This window comes from Ochotona princeps, chromosome 18 (assembly GCF_030435755.1).
Source record: "Ochotona princeps isolate mOchPri1 chromosome 18, mOchPri1.hap1, whole genome shotgun sequence".
NCBI classification, from domain to species: Eukaryota; Metazoa; Chordata; class Mammalia; order Lagomorpha; family Ochotonidae; genus Ochotona; species Ochotona princeps.
This window is the reverse complement of record NC_080849.1, coordinates 47,455,736-47,473,041: the sequence shown is the minus strand read 5'-3', so window position 1 is coordinate 47,473,041 and position 17,306 is coordinate 47,455,736. Positions and strand designations below refer to the sequence as shown.

Genomic DNA, 17,306 nt, shown 5'->3' with positions numbered 1-17,306 from the left:
ATGATGCCCAAGCTCCTACAAATTCATCATGAGCTCTCTCGACTTCCCCTTTTTATTACTAGTGTGTCCTTTTGTTCTTCCTTTTTTAATTAGTAAGGCTTTGGATTTCATGCACAGGTTGACAGATAATGTTAAAGGAAGAGTTGTAAACAATTCTTTTCTCCACAAGGTCAGAATAATCATTCCTGTTATTACTTATCCGTGTTTTCATGTTCCCCTAAATCTTTATCTCATTTTTTAAAACACAGATACTTCAAGAAGTTCATGAAATAGTAAAGTGACAAGGTAATTAGGAGTAGACATTTGACACCCCGGTTAAGAAGCCCTTGGGACCCCCATACCCTGCACTGAGGTATTTGCTGCCACTCCCAATTCCAGCTTCTAGCCACTCCACACTCTGGAAGGTATCAGGTGATGGCTCGGTAGGGAGCTAAGTCCATTGTGAGCCCCAGATGCAGATGGCATTCTTAGTTTCTGATTTCAGGCTAGCCTAGCACCGGCTGTTGCAGGCATTTGAGGAGAAAATCAGCAGGTGGGACTTCTGCTTGCAAGGTACAGCCTATGTAAATATAGCACACAACATAAAATAGAGTCTAACATTTATGTCATACTCCATGTACATGAAGGTACTACATCTACATTATTTCATTCCATTGTATTGTTGAGCAGAGGATGATAAGAGAAATGGGCTGCAGATGTTGGATGTTCAGTACACACAGGATTTTTTTTTCCTCAGATATTTTCCATGTCAGTTGGTTGAATCTAGATTGGGGGACTGTGGATCCCAACCTATTTAGCATCTTCATACTGACTTAATACGGCTGTTTGAATTTCTGCGTGTTCTGTTAGATGGTTTCCTGACAGTCTGACAATAAAAGGATGCCTCGGTGGCTATACCCAGACTGGGGACTCCGCCAGCCCGTGTGTATCAGCTCACGAAGCCTGTGGGTCTTTCCTGCTCCATCATTTCAGGCTGAGGTACTCCAATGACTTCCATCTCCCTCTGTTTGAACGCTCGACTATCGAGACACATGTTCCGTTGGTGCTTCACAGCATATGAAATGGACTCTCGGGACACAATAATCCACTACCGAGAGAGCAGGATTTTGCCTAATGTATCCCACAAACAAAGGCCATGTGCCCACTAGTTTCTTTTCTCCAACACCAGCATGACTCCCTTGCGAGAACTAGATGCATGATCATGAAGCTACCCTGTCTCTGGTTCCTGCAGAAAGGCAATCTATTAACCAAAGCCTCGGTGTGGCATCTATTTCTTCTATTAACTGTTCTTCAAGCCAACAAGCTGAATGACTAAACTTCTCTTTTGAATATGCTGAAGTATTATGAATTTTGCAGTATTATTCCTCCAACAGATGTCTCTTTTCAAAATCGTCTTCTATTCCTAGGAAGATAAGATTTCTTTTTCAACTCTGGGCTTGGAAGCCGCAATTGCTTTGCAAGGTGTTTCTGAAGAGACGTGAAAACCACAGCATTATCCCAAATGTGAGCTGCCAGCCCCCCACATCAAGCACTCAATTAGCTCTTCTCCTTTGGCTGAATATACTCTGCAGACAGAGAAGTCATCCTCTGTGTTTTGATTCCAGAAGCTTAGAAATACCTGGAAGTTTCTTGAATGAGACCATATACAAAGTACAAAAGAGGAGCAGGAAGCCTTTCACACTCATTGAGCCAACTGCAGAATTTGACAACAGAGATTCTGAAGGTTACATCGAATCCACTGCACAGCGGTATTTTGAATAGCTAAACACATTCACCAGTTTTGTTGCTCAGCACTTCTCTTTATCAATAAAGTGGAGCATTCAGAAAAAGTCATTATCTAAAGCACATCAGGTAACTGCCACACTTTCATGGTTTCTTCAATGCCGGTGTTAACAAAGAAAGCCCTGCTATTCTACTGTTGAAAGGCACCATTGCAGGCTGGCCACCAAATGGATACCATTATTTTTTTTCCTATAAGAAACACAATAAGTTTGTGGGTCACCTTCAAAACATGATTGCATTCTTTCCTGGGAGTAAAGTAGCTGTGGGATCAAGTCACTAAGAAAAGTTGTTAAGGAAAGAAAATGATCACTCAGCAAGAATAGTGCGGTATTGCTGCCCTCACAGGCGTTACTACCCTTAGCAAGGTCATGGACGTGCAGTGTGAGACCCAGTGGATCTCCAACAACAGACACCAACACGCATGATCCTGGCACACACTGCTGTTTGTCTGACAGCTCTATGACTTCAGCCAAGGCTTCAGTGTGAGTGACCTACCCCCTGCTGCAGAGGAAAGCTCACCCTCCAATTTCCCACTGAGTCAGGAGGTCAAACAAGAATTCCACTGATGTCTTTAAATAGTCCTGGCTGCCACTTAGCTAATGTTGAAGAGGATTTTGGAGTGTCCCTGGCGGGGAGGAGCTGTTTGCCAGTTGCTTCTGCAAGAGAATTGTGAGAAGACTTCTTGAGCTGCCTCCAAGGGACCCTGGTAAGTTCTGTTGCATTAGTTCAACAGTGGAGCTTGGGCAGGAGTGTGCTAATGAGATGGTGGCATCAGATAACACCAGCAGGAAATAGCTTCCTTCTTTCATGGATGGGAAAATGGGCATTGGACTGTGTTGGGCAAAACACTTGTTCCTATGAATAAGTTACATGGAGTACATTTGCGAACTATCCTGACTTTGCTGCTCTTTACAAATGGGCCAGGACAGATGGGGAAGGTGTTGGAGCTAGACAACTACAGCAAGTGAAGGACTTTGCTCACTCATCCCAGCTACATTGGTGGTTTACTATTCTTTGCTTAATGGAACTTTGAGGCTGTCTCATCTACACCATGTGGTATGTTATTCTCATCTGTCTCGGGTCTCTCTTTAGCAGAGATCCAATATGCCGCTGTCTCAGCTGAGCTCTCTAATGGGAAGGAGTGGAGTGCTATTCCTCTCTGTTTTGTAACTCAGGATCCAGAGTGCAGAAAGTTTGATAAGTCAAAGTTTAATTGAATTAAACGAATAATAATAATAATAAGTATCACAGGCCTGACATGCAGGCACATCGCTGCCTCGCTGCCACCTTCTCCTTCCTCTTCTTGAGCTGTGAGTACTTACCAATCACTTGGGGCTCCTGGCTGCCATGATCTCAGGAAGACCCCATGGCCCCTGCACAGGAACAGTCATTGCTCATCCTGCTGCCTGGGTTTCACTAACAGCTGTGCACTCTTAAAATAAAAGACAAAGCAAGCTGCATGTGTTCACTGAGCCTGTTGTCCAAAGAACTTCTAAATGTCACTAAACTCATTTTTTAAAATATCTGTACCTGAAGGCCAAGCAGCAAATATCCTTCCTCCTGTGAATTTTAAAAGGGCAGTTACATTTTTAGCATGGCTCATCTCTGCGTTACTTTCTGTTACCTGCCTTTTGGGCACATATTCCCTAATTATTAGCTTATCTCCAAGAGGAATAGAACGGAGGCAAATTGGAAAGGGGTAATTTCACTATGGACTAAGATATCTAGAAAAGAGGTTTCAGACATGGCTAAGACTGGGAGAAGGCTGTGAACAAAGGTTGAAACTGCAGAGTAACACAGGTTCATATTTATTATCTGAAAGTTATCACACTATGCTCTTACTCACCACCAGTCATAAACACCAGCGGGCTGCTTTTTTCCTGCAGCTATTCGAAACAGAAAATTCCTATGGTTATTTCCCCCTCTCCCCCAGAACTCCAGAGGGAAAGCTCTGCCCATTTTTGGTCTTTGGCAATGGAGCGTGGCTCCAGCTTGCCATTTGGTCCCAAGTAATGGTTGGTTGAGTATAACATAGTAGCATGTGTTGCTGGTGCCACCTAAGAGCAGATGGTTCCAATGCCCCGTGCCATCCATGGCACACTGATTTGCCTCTTCGATGCAGACCTACTGTCCACAGTTGCAAAGGCAACATCTCCATATTTCTCAGAACAGTTTGTTCTCTTGGGAAAAAACCAAAAGCTTGTTCCCATTAATTTTTGGATGGGATGAATACAGTAATCCAGAGGTTCTTAAAAACATAGAGCCTGAAAAAACAAATGTCTCCCCAGGAAAGATTGAGCAGCTATTTAGCAACTACTAGCAAAAGCGTTGACTTACTAACAGGAAGGGTAGGCAGTTTACATGAAAGAAGTAGCCAGGGTGACAGATGACCTGCCTCTTGTCCTCCATGCCCCTGGTGCCCACATCAGTGGTGCTTTTTGTCCTTTAGGTAACTGAAGAGCATGTCCAGGCCTCCCTCCACTAGCTCCGGCAGTGGTTTGGACAAAGGGTTGTGGGAGATGTGCAGTCCCTTGTCCATAGGATTCCACGCGATCCTTGCCAGTCTACCCAGCAGGTAGAGCTCATCTGGGAGAGTCTGGATGTCATTGTTGTTTAAGTTCAGCATCTCCAGGCTAGAGACGAGGCAGAGTGACCTTGGGAAGGAGTGGATATTGTTGCTCTCAGCGATGAAGATCTGCAGGCTGACCAGACACTGGATGCTCTCCGCGATGTTCTCCAGGCGATTGGAGCCCACGTGCAAGAAATCCAGTTCCTTCAGTGAGAACACACACACGGGGATGTGTGCAAAGTAGTTGTTGCTGAGGTTCAGTTTCTTCAAACGGGAGAGGTCGGCAAAGCTGGCGGGAAGCTGGGACAGGCAGTTGTGCGACAAGCTCAGCACTTCCAGGTTCCTGCACTGACTCAGCTCTGCCGGCACCTCGCTCAGGCAGTTCATGTTCACAAACAGCACCTTGAGACTGTGGAGGAGGCTGATTTCCCTGGGCAGACTCTTCAGACGATTCCCGCACAAGTTCAAGACCACAATCCGTGTCAGTCTCCCCACCTCGGGAGGGAGAACCCGGAGCTGATTGTGTGACAGATTGAGTTTCTGGACCTCAGACAGGCCCCACAGAAAGTCTGGGATGTCCGTCATTCCTTTTGTGACCAAGCTGAAGCTGACGTGGCGCATGCCCCGCTTCAGCAGTGACCGTGGGTCCCTTCCCAAGAGCAGAGTGTCATCCCACGGAGCGAACTTCTGTCCCTTCCTGAGGATCAGCATCCCCTTGGGGTCCTTGTCCTTGGAATTGGTCCTTGACTGCCTGGCCCCCATTGCAGCCTTTTTTCTGCTTGCTCTGTTGTCACCTCCAACACTGTGAGTTTGTCCTGCCCTGGACTGGGTCAGGCAGCCAGCAGGTGCACACAATTGCAGCCACTGGGACCCGGCGTGGAGAATGCTGATGGAGAGGCTTCTTGTTCAGGCCTTTCAGTGTCCCTGGATTGCTGCAGGAGTTTTGCCGGCCCCTGGGGGTGGGCTGCAGTGGCTTCTTTCTGAGCAGCCGGCTGTAATGATATCCTTGCTCCTGACGCTGCTGCACAGAACTGCTCGATTCCCTCTGAATGTTACAAGGCAGCTGTCACTGTCATTCTGCCTGAGTTTTATTGACCTGCTCTGTGCAGGCCGGTCACAGGGTGGCTGTGTATAATTTTACCCTCTCTGCTTTTCTTGGGTATCATGCTTGAGCTGGGTGATTAACAAGCCCATCTCTCAAAAGGGACAAAGTGGGAAACAAAAGCAGGCCACGCCAACAGCAGTCCACCTGCACAGCTCCCGGAACCCGAGTGGGCAACTGGAGAGTGCAAACGAGCTGACCGCTAGCAACAAAGTGAAGTGGCCCAACTGAAGGTCATGCAATGATGTCATTCACGCCTGTCCCAAACATCAGCCAATTGTGTCTTTGTGAGAAAGCAACAGAAGCAGACCAGATACATGGAAACTTCCAGACCAGAGGATTTTACATTATGCCTGTAAGAGGAGATTTAGTAATGGGGGCAGGATCAGAGTGTCTGGATCTTTGTGGTGTTCTGGTTCCAAGGAGCTCTGGGTGAGACTGGTTTGTGGAAGACCCTGGAATTAGTAGGGTGCACTGTAAATATTTAACTACCCCTGAAGAGCCACCTTATACAAGTAAGCATGGGACGCTCAGTCCTGTAAAGACTACAAATGAGCCTCTCTTCCTTAAAAGAAATTAAAACATACCCTAAGTAAGCAAGGTTGATCACTACAGATGGCTAAACCATGTTGCTCTACCCACTGCCTACATAAGCTGAAATGCTAACCCCATCCCAGTACCCTAGAATGTGACTGCGTTTAGAGACTAGGCCACTAAAAATTAGTACATGGCTGGGACTCAGACTTCCAATCCCCATTTCTGTTGTTTTGAGTTTCGCTAGCCTGGTACTTTGTTTTGGCAGTCCTGACAAACGAACGCAGCTCAGGAGGTAGCATTTGTTTAGGAAAAATGTCCTAAAAATAGCCAATGATTAAGGGCAGAAGGGAGGGCAGGCTGATGACCTAGGTTCCCGGGAAAGGCCTAGTGGGGTGTGCTCAGGGCTGATGTGGTCGAGGAAGCAGGAAGTGGACTTGCTGGGACACAGCCCTGAGAAGCCAGGCTGCTTCTATGACCTGACCTCCCCTGTCTGGGAGCTCACAATGGGCCAGGGAATCTGCAAGTCCACCCCCATGACTGGGTCCCAGTTGGAGGTACAGGTGATGGATGTACCCTCTCCACTTGGTGTCTGAAATGTTCAACGTCTTTCTTCTGAGCATGCCCCAGGGAGTCTTGGACAAAGGTGGAGGTTTGGGTCATCCTTTCAATCGGGCACCCAAATGTGCTCCTTGTCAGTTAGTGGGTGGATGGAGGAGGGAGGGATGCAATGTGACTGAATTTATATGTCAAATTTTTAGAGCATGCCATGCCTTATCATGCCCTGTGGTGGGGCCTGGGTGTGACTGTGGTCCTGCAAGATCATACACTCTAGTGACTTGTAGTCATCTCAGTTTGTGTAAGGATGCTCCGATGTTCGTTTGCACGGTGATGAAAGGACTGAACAGCACATTTCTCAGGACGCGTCCCTGTCACTAAGCCATGATAGACTGTACGCTGCATGCAGATCTCACACAGCGGAGTTCTGCTGCTGAAAATTAGTTCTGCTTCCTTTTTCATTCCAAGAATAAGACAAATGGTGCTTGGGGTTCTCAAACAGGAAGAATAGCAGGAGCTGGGATAGTTCGAGAAATTACTGACAATCTTTCCCTGGAAATTATCTCTTCTCCCTGGATACATTTTTTTAAATTAAATATATCCTGAGCGCTACCAATAAATCAACATTTATTGGATCTTTAAATTACCTTTTTCTTTATTTGAATGGCAGAGATACATAGAGAGGAATCTTCCACCTGCTGGTTCACTCCTCAGATACTCATCGGTGGCTGTCCAGGCTTATGATAGGGGCCCAGAATTTAATCCCAGTCTCCCACACAGGTGGTAAGTGCTCAACTGCTTGGAGCATCACTTACCGCTTCCCAGGGTTCACATTAGCAAGAAATTGGAGTAGAAAGTGGAGCCAAACAGCAACTCAGGCCCTTTGCTGTGGGATGACTGTCTCATGCAACATTTTAACTGCTGCACCAGGTGCCTGCCCCATCATGGGTCTTCACCATGCAAAAGTCTTTGTACTGGGCACTTCCCATCACAGGATGAGTATTAAAATGATTTCCATTTTACAGATGAGGAAATAAAGCCATGAGGAAGTTACACTCTTTATATAAAATCAACTTTCTTGCGTGTAGTCAAGTCTAGAATTCAAGCCTGGTTAGTCTGACTACACAGTGCAGGCTGGGAGCCTTCAGAGTGGGGATTTACTAAGTGCTATGATTAAACCTGAATTTGGCTAAAAAATTCACACAGAGTTAAGCCCCAAAGCTGTAAGTTCACCATGAAAAGAGAATGGAGACCTGGGTCCAACTACAGGGACAGGAATGGTGCGGTGAGAAGTTGGGAGGCCTTCGTTGCATGCCAGCACTGGTTCTTACGAAACAGCGTTAGAAAGATCTGAGTTTAGTTTTCATTTCTACCTCCTCTTCCCAGCTGGTCATGTGATCGTGTGACCTCAACCCATGCTGCATGCTCCATCACTACCACTTTTGAAAAAAGATTTATTTTTTTTTATTGGAAAGTCAGACATACAGAGAGAAGGAGAGACAGAAAGAAAGATTTTCCATCCACTGTCTCACTCACAAAGAGGCTGCAATGGCTGGAGCTGAGCTGATCCGAAGCCAGGAGCGTCATCTGGGTATCCTACACAGGAGTAGGGTCCCAAGGCTTTTGGCCACCTCCAGCTGCCCTTGCAGGTCACAATTAGGGAGCTGGATGGGAAATTGAGCAGCCGGAATACAAACCAGCACCCGTATGGGATCCTCCTACATACAAAGTAAGGACTTTAGCTACTAGGCTATCGCACTAGGTCCCATCATTGCCACTTTCAACAGAGGTCAAACTGATGGGACTGTTAGACCCTGTACTTCAAGTTATAAAACCGCAACATAAACAGTTATTTTCCCTTTACATCATTAGCTTCTCTGGGGTCCAGTGTGGCAGCCTAACTGTTAAAGTCCTCACCTTAAACCCACCAGGATCCCATATGGGCACTGGTTCTAATCCCAGCAGCCCCACCTCCCATCCAACTCCCTGCTTGTGGCCTGGGAAAGCAGTTGAAAGCAGCCCAAAGCCTTCGGACCCTGCACCTGTGTGGGAGACCCAGAAGAGGCTCCTGGTTCCTCCTGGCTTTGGATTGGCTCAGCTCCAACCATTGCAGCCATTTGGGGAGTGAATCAGTGGATGGAGGAGCTTTCTGTCTCTCCTCCTCGCTGTGTATCTGACTTTCCAATAAAAATAAATAAGTCTTTAAAAATGCAAAAAAAAAACCCTCACAACATTGGCTTCTCTAAGGTATTTTGCAGAGGTAGTAAAAAATTGACAACTGCTACATCTTATCAGAACTATGGCTGACACATGGTCCCTTCTTTTAAATTTTTAATGTTATTATTATTTTCCATGATATAGTTTTATAAGCATAGGGATTCCACTCCCCTCCACTTCCCTCTCCTTTGCCCTCCCACCATTTTCGCTTATTACAGTAGTACAGCTCTTTAGTAGCAGTTAAAGGTTTAGCATTCATTTAAGTGCAACATGGCATTGTGTGTATAGGCAAAAGTAGAAAATCTAGTATCATATTGTCAAGGTATATTTAACTGTTTTACTAAAAGTCCTTCTTTTACTTGGAGTGTATTCTGCAACTGCCATGTATCTACACTTCCCAGTATGCTAGTCTCCATTATACAATCCACTTATGAACATAAAAGTATATACTTGTTCACCTATATATCTATTTGTTTTATATTATTCATGAATGCTGCCTTATATCAGAGAGAACATATGACATTTGTCTTTTTGAAGCTGGCTTAGTTCACTGAGTATAATGGTCTCCAGTTGGTGGTCTGTTATTTCCAAGCACAGCTGGGTAGGGCTGGAGGGAACACAAAAAAGAAATGACTACACAGCTGGATATTCAAGAATAACTCCAAAATTGGATGTTAATCTCTCTATATATACCTCTATTACAACTAAGATGAGAAAAAGCTACAATATCATTCTTACCTTTGGATCAGGTCTGGGGTAAGCCACGCTGGACCAGTTCATATCACCCACTGGTAAATCTGAGAGCCAGAATAGTGCATAGGTCATACCAGGTAGGGCTGTAATAACAGCCAGTTCACATGAGGGCTGGGACTGGGGGCTGCTGGGCTGGCTAAGCTATAGTCCCCTCCAGTGTGAGCTGGAATTGGAGGCAGGCCGTACCAGGCTACAGCACCCACTGGTAAATGCCAAGGTGAGACAGACCTGCCAGACTGGGCCATAGCACCCAACCAGCACATATGAGACCCAGGGGAGAGTGAGCAAACCCAATAGGGGAGTTATGGGGGCTCCTCTGCTGGGCCACTATTCCCATTGGTGAGTGTGAGAGCTGGGAATGGGGGCAGACCAGGCTGGGCAGGACTACAACACCTGCATTTTAATTGAATTGGGGGAAAGCCAGGCTTGGCGAACTATAACTACTGTACATACATAAGCCAGGGTAGGTGTGGGTTGGTTGGGCTTTGCTGCAATATCAGCTAGCAGATGGTGGCTTGAAGGACACTCTGTCAAGCTAAACTGCAGAACTACCTGGAGAATGCAAGATCAGGAATGGGAGTGAGCCCATGAGGGAAATAGTGGACACCTCTCTGATGGCCTGCAACTATCACTGGTGAGCATGGAAACCAGGAATATGGGCAGGCATGGCTAGACAGAGAGTGGCACCCACTGACACCAGTGTGGACTGGGAAGTGAGGCTGGTTGGGGTGATCTAGGCATCAATGCCCATTGACATCTATGAGAGCAGACGGAGATGTGGGACAGACTGGACCAGTTTGCCATAAATGCTGGCAAACACAGAACCAGCGCAAGGAACAGGCCTGGTGGGGTTTATTGTGGGCCACTCCAACTAAGCTAAAACTCCCACTGGTTTGTGTGAGAGCCAAATGTACGGTGGGCAGGATTTGGCTGCAACACCCATTAGTTTGCATAGAAGATAAGGCTGGAGATGGAACTGACCCAGCAATTGCAACCACCAGTGTGTGTAGGCAGATTAGAGTGGCAAACTGTGCCAGACCCTATTTGACAAGCACACACAAGAACCAGGCCTGAGATCACCTCAGATGAGGTGGGAATTGCCCCAACTGAACCACCAGACTTAGAACTCCAACCATGGAGAGAATTGCAGGCTCCATGGCCTGACCGTGGAGTGCATGTGTCAGAGCTGGGCCTCCTCTGTGGCTTAGACAGAGCAGTGGACAGCACACTCAGGTGCACTTGGAGGATATGGCAGTACATTGGAGCCTGCAAAGGACACCTGGTACCATAAAAGAGGACAGAGGACACAAAAAAATTGATCAACAACCCCAACCAAATGTTAGCAGTGAATACCTGGGCAAACAGAGACTCTAAGGTGGACTATGTGAACAATTGGATTCTGGAGAGATTTCAACGTGATAAAAGTGGCGAGATCAGCTGCAATTCAGAACTGTTGAATTATCAATATCACTCGAGCAGGACCTTCAGAGCAAGCCCCACATCAGGGACCCAGGGATGGTTGGGATGCTGGGTGTGGCTTCTCCTCTTATCTCTCCCCTCCCCCCAGACACAGGAAGGGAAAACAGAATGTGAAAACAATGGTCTTACCCACTTTTTTCTAGTCCTTTGACCCTTAGCACCCTTAGCACCCTAATCAAATATGTAAAAATTATTAAAAATAAAATACAAATTTAAAAACATATAAATTAAAATGAGGGGAAAGTATTGCATAATTACAGAATTTTTGAGTGCGAACCATTTAAATAAAGTTAGCTAGTATAAAATTATTTCTTTAAAAAACATTTTAGATCTATACATCATATCCCTTCATTCTGGAAAAAAGAAACATGTATACTTAGATAGTTTTTTTAAAAAATAGCATTTTTATTCATTAAAATTTTTAAAATAAAAAATACAGAGTATGAGAAAAAACAATGTTTTGTATATTTCCTTTAAATTGTATTAAAATACATGCATATGGGTAGATGGGCAGGCAGAGAAATGGGTAGCAGGTAAGAGGTAGAACATGACAGACACATAGATTTCGTATCTCACATTTTGTCAAAAAGCAGACCTTTGAAGCATGGGCTCATGGGACCAATGTTTTATCGAGAAGCACAATTACAAGCAGGCATGAGTAAAGATGCCATGAGAAATAGCTCAAGGAGAAAGAGCGAATCCAGGCGAGGCGTTCTGAGCTGAGCACTTCTCTGTCCCAAGCACAGCCCATTGTTAGACTCTGTAGACATATGCAGACACTACATCAAAACACGGGGTCTCAAGAAAGGCCACGGTTACAGCATGTATGAAACACACCACACTAAGACCCAAAGTAATAATGAAACTCCTATGGACTCTTGGCTATTAACCATATAGTACACTGAAGATAGCTGATGGGAACTCCATTATTGATTGCAGTTTCAGAAATGGTAGTTGTTATACACACACATACACATAAGACACATGTAGCTCCCACACACATGCTTTCAGTTGTCCTTCTCCTAATGTTCAATTTTTATTTTGTCCTTGTTCATGAACGTCACAGTTTCACCAAGGCCAATCAAACCTGTGTTGAATGACCATTCCTCATTCAGCTTCCATCATTTAACATTTAGTGTTGGTGCCACTGTAGACACCTTCACATGTTCTACCTGATACGTGTAAGACTTGTCAGGCTCATCATGTTAACCTCATGCTAAATGTGAGGAAGCCAAGAGGCCAGCATTGGACACACCACTTGGGACACACGCATTCCATTTTGGAGGCCCTGGTTCAAGTTCTGGTTCCTCTGCTTTTGATTTCAGCTTTCTGCTAGCGTGCCCCCTGGGAAGCAGCAGGTATGGCTCAAGTGCTTCAGTTCCTGCCACAGGTGTGGGAAACCATGATGGAGCTCCAGGCTTCCGGCTTTAACTTGGCACACGTTGGCTATTCAGGCATTCGGGGAATGAACCAGCAGGTAGAAAATCTCTCCATAACTCTGTGTGCGTGTCTATTTTTCAAATTAAAAAGAAGATAAAATTAATAAAAACTTTGAAACTCGAGGTAAATAAGTCAGGTTCCTCCTCTGAGATGGTCTGGCCTTGTTTCACTCTCCTGTCTCAGCTCAGGTTTGTTGCTGGCTCAATTCGATTCCCAGCCTCTTGTTACCCCAGAGTCCTAACCAATTCTGCGGTCACAGTAGGTGCTCAGTAATGCTCATACTTGGGCTCTGCTGGAAACTGAATGTGAGAACAGAACAATGTAAAAGGCAGGTGGCATCCTGCTTGCTTTCCATTGCTTCCTCATTACTGTATTTTGGTATGTGCCAGCTAACATATCCCTTAGGAAAAATTTATCCACCTCTTCTGGACTGGGCCAATCACAGAATCCTGATTAAACCTCGCTCACAGCAGCTCCTCAAATAAACCTTTCTCAGACAAGACAAACCTATTTCACCTGCAGGAGGAGCCTTGGCCTTCAGATGGGATAGGACTGCACAGACTCTCCTAGCCCTCGCGTCTGCTTGGGTGGTAAAGCAAGTAGCAACAATACCACATGAACTACCTCTTAGCAACCCAGTGCAGTCTTCCCATGTAGTCAGAATATTCTAGAAGTCTGTTCCTATCAACTCATCACTCAGAGGCCCTCCAAAGGCATACCTGTGCCCTCACAATAGCCATTGAGTTCGTGGCCATATACCTGTCTGCACTGCAGTCTCCCAGCCAGCCATGCACCCCACAACACACACCTGATGTTCCAGCAACACTAGGGTCATAAGTGGCTCTGCTGTGTGGCCTTGGGATTTTCTTTTTTTATGACATTATAACATTATAATGACTCCCCATGGCTTGCTCTACAAATGCTTCTACGGGGCCATTTCCTCAGAGAAGCCTTCACTGACCTGGGCATCCTGTCTCGCTTCCCAGAACTCCCATGGGATACCTTTGTTATGGCAGTCATTAGCCCATACAGCAGCAAGGACAGCTTGACCCCTCAGGGACATTTGGCAGTGTTGGAAGAGATGTTGGGCCATCAGCTGTGGGTGGGCTGTTTGTTGATGACTAATGGGTAGCGGCCATGCCTACTGCTAACTGCAGTGCCAGGACAGTCTCCAGCAGGAAGAATTACAGCATTGTGGAGGAATTCCCTGCCAGATCGGAAATTGAACTCAGTTCAGCTTACTTCTTCATCACATTATAAACACAATTCTTGGGGGTCTGGAGTTAAATCTCTTTTTTTCAAAGATTTATTTGTTTATTTGAAAGACAGAGTTACAGAGAAAAAGAGAGACAGAGACATAACAAGAGCTTCCATGTGCTGTTCCACTCCTCACACAGCCACAAGGTCCAGGGCTGAGCCAGGCTAAGGCAAAAGCCTGAGATTCCTCTGGGTCTCCTACATGGTGGCCGGGACTCAAGCACCTGGCCACCTTCTGCTGCTATTCTAGACACAGCAGAGAGCTAGATGAGAAGTGGAGCTGCCAGGATTCGAACTCGCCAACATAGGGGATACCTGTAGCCCAAGATATCATCTTACATGTAACTTCTTCCCCACTACGCCCTCCGATTTGTGAATCTATACTGTGGATATATTCTGTTTGAGAGGGTCATTGTCTTTCTGTGACCAATATAGGAACCCCAGGACCTGAAATGTTGATGATCATTTGTCAGCTGGGATCAAATTCTTATGTGTCCATAATGAAACAGCTGGCACTACAATCAGGGAGAGAATCCCCCCACCCCAAGAAGGCTGTTTGATCTTTTAGAACGGACACATCAATAGCTCCAGCCCGTCATCCAGCAAGTCACAGAAATCACAGGACAAGTGTAACTCCAAGAAAACATTGTGTCTCTTTCTTGACAGCCAACACTTTACAAAAGCACGGTGGCCTGGAGCTAGGGTCCTCGCCTTCAATGAGCCAGGATCCTGTATGGCCAGGATCCTGTATGTTCTAATCCTGGCAGTCCTGCCTCCCATCCAGCTCCCTGCTTGTGGCCTGAGAAGGCAGTCGAGAATGGCCCAAAGGCTTGGGACTCTGCACCCATGTGAGAGACCCGGAAGAAGCTCCTGGCTCCTGGCTTCGGATCAGCACAGCACCAGCCATTGCGGCCATTTGGGGAGTGAATGAATCATCAGAGGAAGGTCTTTCTGTCTGTCTCTCCTCTTCTCTGTATACCTGACATTGCAATAAAAATAAATACATCCTTTTTTAAAATCACCTTTATAAATTCATATTGAGCTTTTTAAAAGGCTGCTTTCAGAAGGAGTTCCTCTGTTGATCTGCTGTGTGCGGGGGGACCATTCACTGGGCCTCTGATTCTCAGAGACCTCCCCTTCTAGCAGATGGAAATAATAACACTTTGGGATTGCCCTGAAGTTTACACAAGATAAAGAATGGCAGAAACTTAGCAAAACCCTGGCACCTATTAAAGCAATTGCTAAGTAGTTGTGATGAAACTGCTGCTATTACTATTCTTGTAGGCTTGTGTGCACATCTTCCTGGAAGCAAGCAGTAGGAAATCAGTTCTGCATTTTGCCCATCAGGCTGTCCCTCCATCAGACTGACTGATGTTCCAGAGGGCAGACTTCCCTGTATTTCCTGAGTAGCCAGTGAGGGCTTTTAGAGCCCTGCTCACTTGGACTTGACCCGTGTAGCACACTTCACGCTTCATGCACAGATGCTTAGATTAGAAGTCGAGAGCGTAATCAAATGCCAAATCAACACTTGTATCAGAAAGCAAAGTCATGACATCGTTGAAGATCCAGCGTCCTTGGAAGAAGTTATAAATTATTGTGATATTGCAGGTTAATAAATATATATAAAAAGAGAAAAACAAAGCAACTCATTTCAGTCTAGTGCAGCATAAAGTCTCTTGTTTTAAAAAATGACTGATTTTGGGCCCGGCACGGTGTCCTAGTGGCTAACGTCCTTGTCTTGAATGCACTGAGATCCCATATGGGCACCCCACTTCCCATCCAGCTCCCTGCTTGTAGCGTGGGAAAGCAATCAAGAAAGGCCCAAAGCCTTGGAACCCTGCACCCACATGGGAGACCCAGAAGAAGCTCCTGGCTTCGGATCAGTACAGCTCCGGCCATTGTGGTCACTTGGGGAGTGAATCATCAGACTAAAGATCTTCCTGTTTGTCTTTCCTCCTCTCTATATATATCTGACTTTGCAATAAAAATAAATAAATATTTTTATATGACATTTTTATTTTCAAGGCAGAATGACAGAGAGAGGGAGAGGCAGAGAGTGGGAGAGAACTTCCATCTGCTGGTTCACTCCCCAAGGTCCCATAAACACCCAGTTCGAGGTCCCATAAAAACCCAGTTCGAGGTCCCATAAAAACCCAGTTCGAGGTCCCATAAAAACCCAGTTCGAGGCCAGGTACAAGAATAGCATCTGTGTCTTCCTGGGGAGTAGGGCCCCCAGTCCTTCGGCCAGCATGTGCTGCCTTCTCGGCACATTAGCAGGAACCCAAATCAGGAGCAGAGCAGCTGGGACTGAAGTAAGGCAGTCCAATACGGGGGATGGGCCACCTAAGCGACAGCTTACGCTCTTGTGCCACAGTGCCACCCTCCTACAGTCCTTTTCTGAATACCAGCTGCTCCACTTCTGATACCACTTTCTACCAATGTGCCTGGGAAAGCAGTGAAGCGTGGCCCAAGTCCTTAGGTCCCTCTACCCGCATGGGAGAACTAAAAGAAGTACCTGATTTTGGTCTAGAAGATCTCTCCCCTCTCTCCCTCTTCCCTCTCTCTTTCTCTTTCTTTCTGTAACTCTGCCTTTCAGATGAATACAATAGATCTTAAAAAAAAAAAAAAAAAAAAAAAAAAGGATTCTTCTCTTATCCATTTCTAGCTCTGGAAACTTGGGCCCGCACTAGCCATGGTAAGCTTTCAGAATTGCTTGATTTGGGCGTTGGGGTTCAATGAGCCGAGTCAGGTTAACTGTCCAGCATGGCGCCTGGCACACAGTTAAATACTGTGAGCATCAGTGATGCGGAGTTCCAGTGTTGCCTTCCTATCAGCTTTGTGACTTTAGGCAAATTTCAACTTTGCTGAGCTTCTATTTGCTTTCTGCTTGGGAATTCAAAATGGAACATGTACAGCAGAGTGACACTGACTTTAGTCAATGGTTCTTTAAGCTAGCGAAAGGGACTCAGGGCCTTAAAAAAAAAAACCTACAGAAATCACTTATGCATAGGAACAAGGGTTGAGAGGAAACAGAGAAGAATGGAACCTTGTTTGTTAGAATGACCAGCATATGCAATGAAACTTCAAATACTATTTATTCTGCTTTGTTTTTTTTCACCAACCTTATTATCGTGTGTAATACTAATATTTAAAGCATTTCATTACATGAAGAGAGTGGATCCGCATATATCTAACAGCCATTATTAACAAGTGATAATTACTTTAATCATTAATGAAGATTCAACACGGCCACTAGTCACAACTTTTACTAATGTTGAAAGCCTTAAACTTGACCTTAAGTAAGCAGGTGAGGAATATAAAACCAAGAATAAAAAGACATGCTTGAGCTGGAAACTTCAGACTGGCTTGGATTAATGAGGAATCAACCCAGGGTTGTTCTTGCTGCATGGTTCTAGGTTATCCACTCACCAGCATTCATGAGACACCTGCTGGGTAGCAGGCCAGGTGTAAGGCCTAGGGATACAAAGAAGAGAAAGCCAGTGTACAAACAGAGCAGGATGAAGATCGAGTCCATATCACTAGCGAAGTCTTCCTCTGGAGTCCAAGCTAATTCTTCCAGTTGGAGGTTTTAAGTGCGCTAGCAGAAATATGCCC

The 17,306-nt window shown here is 45.6% G+C and overlaps 1 protein-coding gene across 1 annotated transcript; it reads right to left on the bottom strand.

Moving 5' to 3' along the window:
• Positions 1–3,730: 3,730 nt before the first annotated feature.
• LRRC30 (leucine rich repeat containing 30) lies at positions 3,731–5,898 on the bottom strand. Its single transcript, XM_004579636.3, has one exon. The coding sequence runs from the start codon at positions 5,111–5,113 to the stop codon at positions 4,208–4,210; it is 906 nt and encodes a 301-aa protein (XP_004579693.2). The 5' UTR covers positions 5,114–5,898; the 3' UTR covers positions 3,731–4,207.
• Between the last annotated feature and the right edge of the window lie 11,408 nt (positions 5,899–17,306).

Excerpts from the sequence above, each read along its gene's own strand:
- LRRC30 (XM_004579636.3), bottom strand. The coding sequence starts at position 5,113 with ATGGGGGCCAGGCAGTCAAGGACCAATTCCAAGGACAAGGACCCCAAG.